Genomic DNA, 13,585 nt, shown 5'->3' with positions numbered 1-13,585 from the left:
TGAAAATATTAACTGTTAAGTCCTCCATTTTAGGCCTCAAAGATATTTTCTCTGATTACAAGAAACTTCCAGTAAGCTATGGCCATCCCTGCCTGTTTCTCACTCTGGATCACCCAAGCTTTAACTTGAAAAATGGACAAGACTCTCATTCTGTGGCAGGAATACTGACACTCAAACAGCAACAATGCCAAGGACTGCCGAGAGCTGTCCCCAGACCAGGTAATGCATGACATGAAGCACAGTCAGCCTCTTACTCTGACCCGACACCTAGAGCCATGTGGCTCCTGTACAGGACACACCGAGCCTCATCTGTGGTAATGGGGTTACTTACCCGACGATAACAGCTTTCTGCAGCAATCAGAGTGAGCATTTAGGGCGGCTAAATGTAAGGGGAACATGCTATGGATTCCACACCTGAGGAAGGAAAAAACAGAGCAGCTCACGGTAACAGATCTCAAGATACATGTGGAAGAACAAATCTTTTCTAGAAATTCTCTGATGAAAACTAAATCCATAACACCTCACTTAGGGACACTTGCCTAAAATAATTTTATAATTCTTCCACTCAGGAAATAATTATGCAATCATTTTCCACCTTAACATAATCAAATCCTAAGCCTAGACCAGAATTAAAACCCGTAACAGGGCAGCCCAGGTGGTTCAATGGTTTGGCGCCTGGAGACCCAGGATTGAGTCCCACGTCGGGCTCCCTGCAAGGAGCCTGCTTCTCTCTCTCTGCCTGTGTCTCTGCCTCTCTTTCTGTATCTCTCATTAATAAATAAAACAAAAATCTTTTAAAAAAATAAAAAAATAAAACCCATAACAATAGGAATGTATGTTTTTAAGAAGTTTCTTATAAATGATGACTCTACATTTAAGATTAATTTGCCTTTTTTTCTTTCAGCTTAAGCAACTTATGTCAGCAAGCTGTTTTATTCAGTGACCTGTTCTATTCTTTGAGTTGATACATAAATACTATTGACCTATTATGTGCCAAGTACTTTGCTAAGAGTTAATAATGGCTGCATTACTGAAAACAAAATTTTGGATGAGAATAAAAACTAATATTTACTTTTTGCAGGTGCAACTTCATCTTGCTAATAGACTTTTATACTGTGTATTAACCCACATCAGAACGCCAGTCACGAAAATGCGCTGGAGCAACAAACATTATCTTGCATACATTTCATAGATCCAGCATATTTGCCCCAGCAGTATTACAGAAAGAATCCAGGAAAGGACTTTTTATAGACCGATACCCTATCATAACACAGTCCCCGGGTTGATCCCTTAAGGGATGGGCCGCCTTCTGATAGCAGTGCTTTTTGCTTTCAGAATCCAATCCTCCTCTTGCCCACTACCTCTCCTCACACAGGGACCCAAAGCCATGTGCTGAACTGTAGTTCCTAATAAACAGCATCATCGGGAGGTTCCTGTGTGCATCTAAGCATCTATAACGTTAGTGCTCATTTCTCAGAACATCTCACTATATTCAAATAATGTAGTTCAGATTTTGCAGATCCTCTGCATAACACAAGGAAGGAAGTATGTATGTTTACACCTGCAGCACTGATGACCTAAATTTCTTCTCTGGCACAAAGTTGCCCGTTTCCAGATTCTATAATTCATTTAAAATCACATATGGTTTGAATTGGTTAGGGTTCAGATACATGACTTTTATGTGCTATCTCAAAAATTATGATGATGTGTGTGAATGCGCTGAAGTATATACATATTCACAGATATTTCATGGTATTCACCGTGCTGACAAATCTGAGTCTGCCAACCATTAACTACCTCTCTCTTTCCATGAAAACTTCTCTGTGTATTTGGTGGTTTTGTTCAGCCTTCCCTCTGTTCGTTTTCCTTTCCCTATATGGAGATTTCCAACCCAGTGTATATAATAGCTGGCATCCATCAAGAGATGCAATTTGCTTGTCTTCCGGGCAGTGTCATGCAGAGGAGAACTGCTTGTAACTGCCTCTCTCATCATTTACAAAAAAAATCCTGAAAAGCAATTGCTCCAGTGACAACCTTGATGCTCACGGAAAGGGAGTTGGGGGATGGGAGAGAAGCTTTTCTATCTATGCCGCTATTTATATTGCTCCCTCTTGATGCCAGGCAAACAGTAATTATTAAATATGTATAACATGTTTTAAAAACACCTTACTAAATGGAATTTTAAGCCAATGAGACTGTTCTTAACTACTTTATTTGCTTAGGGCAGGTAAGGCAAAAATATATGATTATATTAATATATCTGGATGTTTGCAAGGGAAAAACAGTATTTTCCTATTTTTAAGTTTCTGGTTTTAAGTTCCTGAAAGGATGTGCCTGGAATTGGGTTGGATTTTCCAAGAGATCTTTGAACCTTCCTCATTCTTTATATATGATTTTAAGAAAAATATATGTGTGCAAATACATAATATATAAAATATAAATATATTAAAATGTTATATATTGCATATATATTATATATACATACATATATGTGCATATATGTATATATACACAATATAGTACACATTTTATAAAGATACAAAAAATATATATCTTTATATACAATAATACAAGCAAATGAATTAGAGAAAATAGCACCAAATTCTACAATAAATCAATTAGAAAACAAAGTGTAATTGACAGTATAACAGGAACAGCACTGTAATATATTACACAAAATTCATTATGAATATTTCCAATCAGCTTTGCCACTTAACATCATTGTGTTCAGCTAATTCATCATACTCTACATTAGCTAAGTCTTTCTTTTTTTTCCTGTTACTTATAAATTTGAGAAGAGAGGTAGAATTAGTCCAAAAGGCCTAGTAAAAATTATGTTTGATATATATTTTTATTCCATAGTTAATAAAAAAATCAATACTCCAATGTAGGTTTGAAAACATTAATTTAGAACTGGCATTTGAACTTGAATATGACACTATGATTCAAACAGGAAAACCAAATATCAGGCCAAGATTGTAAAGAAGATAAAAGTCAAATTCAGAATCTCTGAATCATATTAGAAATGACTTGCATGTTTCAAATAAAATTACTCCTTTATTTTTATAAATTAAGACTTCTTATAAAGGAAGAATCATAAAACCTTAAGTAAGAAAATTAGGATTTGGCTGTCTTAGCCAAATAAGAAGCACTGCTCTTACTTCATCAGGTTTAAATCAAAGAAGATCAAGAAATAAAGATGTCAGATAACACTAAACTTAACAATGCATAAATTATAGGAAAGAGACCAGTTCCAGCTAAAATGTTACATTTATCAGACCAGTCATAAAATTAATGAGACACATTTGTATTAGCTATTTCTAATTTAGCTGCTAGCTGGCATCTCCTACCCAGTTATTTCAGAATAAATGAGGTCAGAATAAATTGTAGACCGCTATCAGAGGTAAGGAAAAGGCTTGTGCACTATTAGAATATCTGTTCTTTTAAGCTTTCCCCTTGGCATCAGAGAGCTAAGGCTGTCCCTTTTCACCTCCAGTGCTTTCTAGAACCTCCCCTTAGGCTGTATGCTAAAAAAAAAAAAAACCACTATGGTTAAGGTGATGGGGTCAGATACCATGGGTTTGAGCTCTAGTTTTGACACTTGCTAGCTATTGGATCTTTGGCAAGTACATAATGGTTCCCTCATCCAGCAAATAAAGATTACAACAGTGTTGATCTTACAGAGCAATTGTAAGGACTAACTAATAATGCACCCAGGTGCTAACAGAGGGTCTGGACCATGATAAGCCTTTCCCATACAAGTTAGTATTACTATTGCCCTTGAAATTATTATTAGCTTAGTTGGATAATCTGCAGTCTGTGAGTTTGGTAGTGGTAATCAGGCTGTGAATCCTTAAAACCACGTTTGTGATTCTTTAAAAGCCAAGAATAAATTGTGATCAGCTAGCATATCTGTTCTTTCTACATTTAAAAATTCTTTAAGTATTTCTCTCTTGCAAGTCTCCTAGGGAAGGTGGATTGGTTTACCTTTTGCCCACTGAGCAGGTGAGATAAAAACATTTGATGGTTTTTGATCATCAAATGATTTTATGATTACTTGAGTGATCAACCCAAATTTAAAAAATCAGTTTCCTATTAATTTTATCTATGTCACTCCAAATATGTATCACATACCCTTGAGTCAGAAGCATTTGGGTCCTTGCTGTTTGTAACCTACGACACTTACAGTGGTTTCTTTTGAACCAGGACCAAGCACTCTAATGTGGCTTCCAAGGCCCCTTCTGGATCCAGCTGGATCTTCCTTAATCAATCAGTATTCTAGAATCTCAGTGGACTTCTGTCCCTTCCTCCTGGAGGAGCCAAGGCTATATCCTGCGCCAGGCTTTGTTTGGTACATGCGGGTGCCTCAAGAAACTCCTCTTTCTGCCCAGCTTCTCGTAGCCTTTCTCAAACTCATTAGTGTATCTCTGGGGGCCAATGGAAATACCTTTAGGCTTTCAAGAGTTCTCTGTGGGAATTTTTTAAACTGTCTTTTCCTTTGATGATAACCTAAAGCAAGTGGTCATATTTTGGCTCATCTCAACAAACACCATCTCACGACATACCTCTGCCATAGGTCAACGCCCCAGGCTGTACTTAGGATCACATTCGTGCCTTGTGGAACTACTTTAATTGGCAGAGGCCAATAAGAACAGGAAAAAGGTGGACTTAATAGAGACCAATGATGTCTGAACCTGGGAAGGGCCAGTGACAATGCAGTATCCTTAGCCTTCTATATGCACAGAATTTTTTTTTAAAGATTTTATTTATTTATTCATGATAGACTTCGAGAGAGAGAGAGGCAGAGAGACACAGGCAGAGGGAGAAGCAGGCTCCACACTGGCAGCCCGATGTGGGACTCGATCCCGGGACTCCAGGATTGCGCCCTGGGCCGAAGGCAGGCGCTAAACCGCTGAGCCACCCAGGGATCCCCTATATGCACAGAATTTGGCAGTAGTTGGGTTTGTGCTCTGTGACAAGCCCCCTTCTCTCCTCTGTGTTGAAGCCACTGCAGAACTTCCAGTATCACAGAATGTATTGACCTCTAAAGAGTCAGCACCATGGCCACCAGGACAATAATCCCATGACAATGGTGATTTAATTTCAGCAAACCGTGTGCCATTACATCAACCGCTACATAGAGAGGCAGCAAGCCTCTTGCTCCTTGCCTTGCCTCCAGATCCAGATGGCAGAGGACAGAGTCTCATTTCCACCTCCTCACAGGCTCTGTGACCTCAGACAAGTAAGTGAACCTCTCTGTGCCTCATTTACTTCACTGACAAGATGGCAATAAACATATCACTCACCTCATGGGGCTGCTGTGACAGTTAAATGTAATTCCTAAGAATGGTGCTGGCATGGGTAAGCACTCATGAATGTTTGCTACTGCTGTTAATCCGTTACCCCTGAGTGCTGTTTGCATGTATTCTGGACTTCTTTTGGACTCACTGAGATAGTAGAGTCAAAGCCTAAGGAGTTTCTATCTAGTTTTACATTTACACATATACATACTATAATAAAAATAATATAAGTCTCTACCCAGGATTTGCAAGTCTCTCAATACCACGACCTAACTAACTGCTATTCACCTGCAGTCTCCAGGAAGCACCACTCTTCCCAGAAACCCCACCCTCAGCCCTGCTATGACCCACATATGTTCTGTATCCAGTGGCACCCAGCGATTGTTCTGGCATCACACTTTGCATGCATGATTGTAACTGCTTGTTTAATCCTTGCCCCCAATGCATTATAAATTCCTTGAGGGCAGGGACTCCTACAACCCCAGAACCTAACACAGTGGGTGATACTTTACCAAACATTTAGTGAAAGAACAGTTGTCAGAACCAGTTACCTGTATAACTATAATACCCCTAATTTTGTTGCAGTTGAGGCAGAAAAACAAGTGAGAGCATAGTCAGTCAGGTGGAAGACAAATTAAAATCCCAGAGACAAGAGTCTCAAACCTAAAAAAGTTAAAGAAGAAGAACCAAAGGGCTTTGGCGCCACATAAAGTTGCATGAGCACGGAGTCAGGTTGCAGAAAGTGCTCTGACTTAAAAGTTCAGAGAAGAAAAACATTCGATCTGGCCCAAGAATGAGATTCAAAGAAATTCATAAGGAAGTAACGACCATAATAACATTTGTCATATTGAGATCTTTTGAAATATATTTGGTCATATTGTTTATGGATGAGGATAGGTTATTTTCATAAATGCTATTTGTTTACTTATTTATAGAAGGAAAGTCCAACTTTTCTCCTCTTTAATAAACAACCCCACATAGATCTACAAAGAGCCCAGAGATTAGTAATTTTCTGAGGCCCTTTAGGCAAAGTTAATCTTCTCCAACTTTCCTTCCTTTCATTTTGGTATTTCAAAATGGTGATTCCTGATTTTGATATTTCAAAATGGTGATTTCCCTCCCCATGTGCTACACACACACATGCACACACGCACGTACACAGCTGCAGCCTAACAAACCACTGTTTACTGTGGGCGCATTCTTATCCTCAGATACGCTGTGACATTAGCAGATGTGGCTCTTAGAGGCTGGGACAATGTTTGCCTCAGCGGCATCCCCAGGACACAACACAGTCGATGGAAAGAAAGGCTACTTGAACAATAATGACGTCTCTAAGGCCCTTTTGCCACATGGTGTGTATTCGCATAAATTGAAGGCAAAATAATTACAAAGAAATGAACCCTGTGCTTATTGAGTAAGTATGTTTTGGGGAATTCTAAGTAAGCTGTGCACCTCAGTTTCTCCCTCAAAGGGATCCAAATCTGAAAGAAAATCAGAAATTCATGGTTGTTTGGTTAAAATTCCCCAAGTAGCCCTGAGTTGAAAAAAAAAAAAAAAAACACACCACTGAAAATATTAACCTATCACAAGTGAAGGGGTGTGCCTATATATTTTACTCCTGCTTAATTACCATGGAGCATTTATGATCTCTGGCTTTGGGTAACCATGATCTGGTCAGGAACTAAGAATCCAGTAAGAGCCTCCCGAATCTTAGGACAGTGCTCTTTCCACAAGACTGACCTGCTTCTTTTAACTTGCAATATCCAGTCAAAAAAGTTGACTGTAAGTGGATTCCTTTCTTCTGAAAGGACACAGCCCACTGTACTGTTTGTCAGCATGTCTTTCTTTTTCTGCCACCTCCCCCCCTCCAAGGGGGAGGGAGCCCAAGCCCTCATCCTCTCCTCTCTGGACATTTGCAAGAGGCTGCCACATGTTTCTGGTCTGGACCGCCTCTGGTACATCTGGGCCATTGTCAGAGTGATTTTCCTCACCCACAAATAGGATCATGAGATACAAGCTTCCCTACATTCACTTAAAATTCTTTTACAGCTTCAGAATGCCTCAGAACAGAATCCAGCTCCTTAGCAGGACATAAAAGGTCCTTCAAGATGTGGCTCTTCCTGCCTTCCCACCTCATTTTTTTTCCATTTCTCCACACACATCAGATAATCTGGGCATGGCAATCTGCTTTCAACACAGTCACATGTTTGTGCCTTTGTAAATACTGTTCTCTCTTCCTGGAACATTCTTCCTTTTTCCTTCTATCCTTTTTACCTCACACAGTTTTGTTCACCTGGTAGATTCCTACTCATCCCTCTTTTTGCTGAAATGTCACCTCTTTTGTGAAGCCACAGAGTCAGTGTCTCCCCGACTATTCCCATAGTATGGTACAAACCTTACAACACTTGCGCTGTCTGCTCTGGATCTTATTCCTGTCACTAGCCTGGAACCCCAGAAGGTTGCTGGAACCTACCAGTGCCTTCCATGGACCAATTAAATTTTGGCTTATTCCCAAGCAAGATTTCCAATTCTGTTGCACAACATTTGGCAAATAAGATAGAACTCCTAATGTTACACTGCCCTCATATTGTTCTCCTAAAAATTTAGTTTTTGTTATCCACAGTCTCTGTGATCATAGCTACACTCTTTATTCTGTGCTTGAAGGCTCTCTTGAATTTGGTTCTACTACATAATATTAAGTAGTAAAATAAGAGCTGTGGATAGCTTCCTATGTGCTAGGCATTCTTCAAAGAGCTTTTAATATGGATTATCTTGTTTACTAATATTACCCGATACACTTATATAACTCATACTCACATGGATCTTAACCTATACCAGATAGCTTTACTAGGAATGAAATCCTTTAATCCCCATAACAAATCTTTGGGCAAGTACTGTTATTACTCCCAACACACAGAGAGCTTAAGCAATAGGCCTAAGGTCACACAGCTCACAGGCAAGGTAGTTTGGATTGGAGCCCATGTAGAGCCCATGAAAGCCTGGGCTCCCAACCTGCACATGATAATACCTCAGGACAGAGCATCCCAGAATTGTCCTCTTTCAAGCCATGGTCCTGCTTTCCTCCCTGCTCAAGCTATCTGCCACCCTCTGCTCTACTCAAGGACTTGTCATCCTTCAAACCCTACCTAAGACTAACCTTCTGTTTGAAAGCTTTTTTGAAAACTTTGGCCACCTTTGAGCTGTCTCCTGTATAGACTCTATGGCATGTCTACACTGTCTACACTAAGCCACTTAAGTCCTGCTTCATTTAGAATTTTATTTTATACTTTCTTGCATGATTCTTTGTCTTATGAGGGCCTTGGGCCTCTAGCAAAATTATGAGCTCCTTGAAGGCATCAACCAGGTGACTTCTTTCTGAATTTTCCCATAGCACCCAGCACTGTGACCAACTTGTACCACTGCTTATATTCTTGTGGAATTGAAGCATAAAATGAAGTCAGGCCCCTGTTCCCTATGTAGCAGATTTATTCGATTGTACCCCCTAATAATATCATCAGGACTGAGCAAGCACCCTGAATAAATTCTGATTTTTCCAATTAGGTCTTACTTTTCCTGCTCAACCAACATTAAACACCAGAAAGAACAGAATATTAGAAAGTGGAGTTAGGAATAGAGTTCAAGTGTCCTTAATTAAAACCATTGGAATAGTCTTCTTTCTGATGTAGCTGAAAATAAAATTGGTTCTTCCTTGCATGTGTCATTAAAATTCATTTAATTTAGTTCAAATTTAATTTGTATTTAGCAGAACGGTACAGATCCACCTCCACCTAGATAAATGGAAACTGTCTGCCTCATGGCAAAGTCCCTTTGGCAGTATTCCCACACATGGCAAATATTCCACCAATTTCTGCAGGAAACCTACTTGGCTGTGTCAGCTCCGCTGGTTATTAGGGTGTTAATCAAAAGCTCATGACCGTATCTTGCAGCCACATGGAGAGGAGTGTTGCCATCCTTATCCACACAGTCAATTTCACCTCCTGAAAGAGACGGTTTTAACACAGGGTAACATAAGGAATCAGGTTGATTCGGATACTACATCCTACGCTAGTCACTCATGTTGTCCAAATGTTGTTCTTTTCCTCTCCATGTCCATCTCTGTTTTGAAGTACAAGAATGCCTTTCTGGGCACCAGAATGCCTTTCAGGTCACCATCTGAAGTAGTAGTTTTATTAAATCTGCATAGAGGGAAGTCTATTAGACATGTTTTTGAAAAGTCTTTCCATAATGTCTTACTGAAGGATCTAAAATCTCACAACTAAATTCCTGCTCTGAAGGAACAAAGTAATCAAATTCCATAAAATGTATAATCTTACCTGCTTGATTAAAGGCCTACATAAACTTTATACTAAAGCATCAGAACCAAAGTGAATAGAAAGTTCAAGAAAATATTTTATGTAGTTTGATTATTTGGTTTAAAATATGATGAGTAAAATGAGAAAATGTATAAACTATGAACTGGAAATATCTATATTTATAAAAGCTATCATATTAATCACCAACAGTCCTTTTAATAATACAGAATTCTCATCTTACTTTGTCTCATTTTGCCTTCCTTCTCTCCCAACTTTTTATTTTATTACATTTCTTTCTCTCCCCTTTTCATAAACATATATGTAAATGCAATTGGTCTATTTAACTATTTAAAAACAAGTTAGTCATCATGACATTTCACCCCTAAGAACAAAGGCATTCTCTCACATAACTACAATTCAATTAGTATACTCAAGAAATTTAAGGTCAGTATCATAATTCTATGTAATATAAAACACATTCCAATTTCTCCAATTATCCCCAAAATGTGCATTATAGCTGTTAGTGTTTAAAATCTGGGATATACTAGATATTGGCAAATTGGATTAAAAATTTAAAAATGTAAAAAAAAAAAAAAGAAAGAAAACATACAAAAAAATAAAGAAAAAATAAAACTGGGATCCAATAAAAGATTCTGCTACCATTTGGTTGTCACGTTCCTCTAGTTTCCTTTAATACAAAACAATCCTCCTGCTTTCTCTTATCTATCTATCTATCTATCTATCTATCTATCTATCTATCTTGATATCTTTGGAGGTCAAGCCAAAAGTTGTGTGGAATGTCCTGCATTCTGGAGTTGTCTTATTATTTCCTCTATTAGATTCAGAACATTTTGGCAATACCCCAGACTTGATGTGCACTTCCCACTGCATCTCCACAGCACACACATAAGGTCAGGTTACTCCACTGGATATGCCAGTTTTGCTTGCAATACATACAGTTTCAGTTTGAGAAGATGAAAAAGTTCTAGAAATGGACAATGGCGTTGGTTACACAAAATGTGAATGTACTTAATGCCACTGCACAGTACACTTAAAAATAGTTAAAATGGCAACTGTTTATATTATATATGTTTTGCCAAAATAAAAAAAAAAAAGAGGCCTGATTGTTTGGTTAATTTGATGCTTGCCAGCCCTTGCCATGCAAAACATTTTTTTCCCCTTTGTAATTAACAATTTGCAGGCAGTACTTTGATATTGTGCAAATATCCTATTTTCCAACAAAATTTCCTGCAAGAATTTTAGCATAAGCAGGGAGTACTTTGTTTAAAAGTTACCTGAATTCTTTATTCTCTATGCTTATAGTATTAACTTGATACATAGTTAGGTTCAGTTGATTGTTTGTTTTCAAAATTTTTACCAGCTTTTGATTTATTTGATTAATATGTTAAAAATTCACATTTCAGAAATCAAAATTATAGGAAGTCTGGGTGGCTCAGTGGTTGAGTTTCTGCCTTCGGCTCAGGGTGTGATCCTGGAGTCTCGGGATCGAGTCCCACATTAGGCTCCCTGCATGGAGCCCGCTTCTCCCTCTGCCTGTGTCTCTGCCTCTTTCTCTCCCCATGTCTCTCATGAATAGAAAATTAAAATCTTTAAAAAAAATTTAAAATTAAAAAAAGAAATAAAAATTATATTTTTTAAAGTAAGGCTCACTCTTATTTCCACCCCTCCTACTTCATTTTCAACCACATCTTATAGTAACAATTTTCATTAGTTTTGGTTTATGCTTTATGTGTTTCTCTTTGCAAAAATAAACACAGACTCTTTATATATTGGGTTTTTTTTCTTTTTTACTTAACAGTATATCTTGGAATTCACTCCCCAAAAAATCACTTCTTGGAGTTTTTCCTCATTTTTGTACAGCTTTATTGTTTTCCATTGCATGGAAACACTAGTTAAGTATACCACTCTGGTATGGAGACGCATTTAGGGAGTAAATATCATTTTTGCTATTACCAGGAACGCTGCAGCGAATCACTTCATGCATATACTGTTTCCTATTTGTTGGGTGTATCTTCAGGGTAAATTCTTAGAGAGGGGATTTCTAGGTCAAAGAAATGAATATGTGGTTTTCTTTGATTTTGGAAACCCTTTAGGTCCTGTGCCATTTTGCTACTCACATGAGCAATATATGAGAGTGTGTTTTCCCCACAGCCTAGTCAAGCCTTTGAATACCTGCCATGTGATGGGTGAGAAGTAATAGTTCGGTATAGTTTTCATTTGCATTTCTCATATTAAAGAAGTTGAGCATCTTTTCATATACTGAAGGACTATTTGTCTATCTTTTCCCATGAACTATTTGTTGACGACTTGTGACCATTTTTCTGTGTGTGTGGTCTTTTATTCCTTGATTACTCTTAAAATATTTAGGATATTCACCATTTATCACTAATACATATTAAAAATATTTTCCTCCTATATTTTCATTTTTTCTTTGTCTTTTTATTCTGAAAAAAAAAACCTATTTTTTGGAAGAATTCATGTCTATTATTATATTTAGATTTTGTGTTGAGGTTAGAAAGCCTTTCCTCACATCCTGATAATAAAGACACTGACAGATGTGAAACTATTTGCAATACTGTCTCCATGGATACCTCAAAGAAATCCAGGGTCTATGTAACTGTCTAAGAACTGCCTACAGTGGTTGGCCTGAACGGTCCACCCCTAGAACTGATCCTGGAAGATGTGGGAAGCAGATCCCCAGACTCCAGAGAAACCTTTGCCCAGAACCAATACTGCAACACTCCACGTACTTCCCAGCCAAGAGGCATCAAACCTTCTTAAGAAATGTTAGCGCCAAAATTAACAGGTCAGGAAATGACAGATGTTGGTGAGGATGCAGAGAAAGGGGAATCCTCTTATACTGTTGGTGGGAATGCAAGCTGGTGCAGCCACTCTGGGAAACAGTATGGAAGTTCCTCAAAAAGTTGAAAAAAGAGCTACCCTAAGATCCAGCAAAGATACAAATGTAGTGATCTAAAGGGCCACCTGCATCCCAATGGCTGCAATTTCCACAATAGCTGAACTATGGAAAGAGCCCAGATGTCCACCAACAGATGAATGGATAAAGAAGATGTGGTGTATATACACAACAGGCTACTACTCAGCCACCAAAAAGAATGAGATCTTGCCATTTGCAATGACATTGGTGGAACAAGAGTGTATTATGCTAAGTGAAATAAGTTAATCAGAGAAAGACAATTATCATATGATCTCACTTATATGTGGAATTTAAGAAACAAAACAGAGGATCATAGGGGACAAGAGGAAAAAAACAAAACAAGACAAAATCAGAGAGGGAGACAAACCATAAGAGACTCTTTATCATAGGAAACAAACTAAGGGTTGCTGGAGGGGAAGTGGGTGGGGGACAGGGTAACTGGGTGATAGGCATTAAGGAGGGCATGTGATGTAATGAGCACTGGGTATTACAAAAGAGTGATGAATCACTGACCTCTACCTCTGAAACCAATAATATAAGTTAATTAACTGAATTGAAATTTTAAAAATTTTTAAATGTTCATTCCAAACTGATTCCAGACAAAGAACCATGTTCTTTATAAATAAATTCTAAAAATAAATAAAATAAAATAAATTTAAAAAAAAGAAGTGTTAGAGCCTCCATGTTTATCAGCCCCAAATATGCTAAAAATTGGGTAGGGAAAGAAAAGAGTGAAAAATGTTGGAAAGGGTAAGGGGCTGAGCTGATAAAGTTTCTTCTTGCTGTTACTACCATTTCCTAAGTCAGTTTAACATTTTATTTATTTATTTTTAGAGAGAGAGAGGGTACACAAATGGGGAGAGGCACAGAGAGAGAAAGAGAGAAAATCTTAAGGAGGCTCCATGCCCAGTGCAGAGCCTGATGCTGGGCTCCCCCAAAATAGGGGCTTGATCCCACAACCCTGAGATCATGACCTGAGCCAAAATTAAGAGTCAGATGCTCAACTAACTGAG

At 38.2% G+C, this 13,585-nt stretch overlaps 1 protein-coding gene across 17 annotated transcripts in view; it reads right to left on the bottom strand.

Moving 5' to 3' along the window:
- ANKRD44 (ankyrin repeat domain 44) overlaps nucleotides 1–13,585 on the bottom strand; it is a 340,062-nt gene that overhangs the window by 131,917 nt on the left and 194,560 nt on the right. For all 17 annotated transcript variants that reach the window (XR_013373234.1, XR_013373237.1, XR_013373238.1 and 14 more), the window contains exons 10-11: nucleotides 9,184–9,298; nucleotides 332–414 (exon numbers count right to left, since the gene is read on the bottom strand). Coding sequence is in view for 11 of the 17 variants with exons in the window: in XM_077885633.1 (XP_077741759.1) it covers nucleotides 332–414; nucleotides 9,184–9,298 (198 nt within the window). In the remaining 6 variants the exon portion in view is untranslated. The remainder of the gene's footprint in view (nucleotides 1–331; nucleotides 415–9,183; nucleotides 9,299–13,585) is intronic.

The sequence above is a fragment of the Canis aureus genome, chromosome 36 (genome assembly GCF_053574225.1).
Source record: "Canis aureus isolate CA01 chromosome 36, VMU_Caureus_v.1.0, whole genome shotgun sequence".
NCBI classification, from domain to species: domain Eukaryota; kingdom Metazoa; phylum Chordata; class Mammalia; order Carnivora; family Canidae; genus Canis; species Canis aureus.
This window is presented reverse-complemented; position numbering and strand designations above follow the sequence as displayed.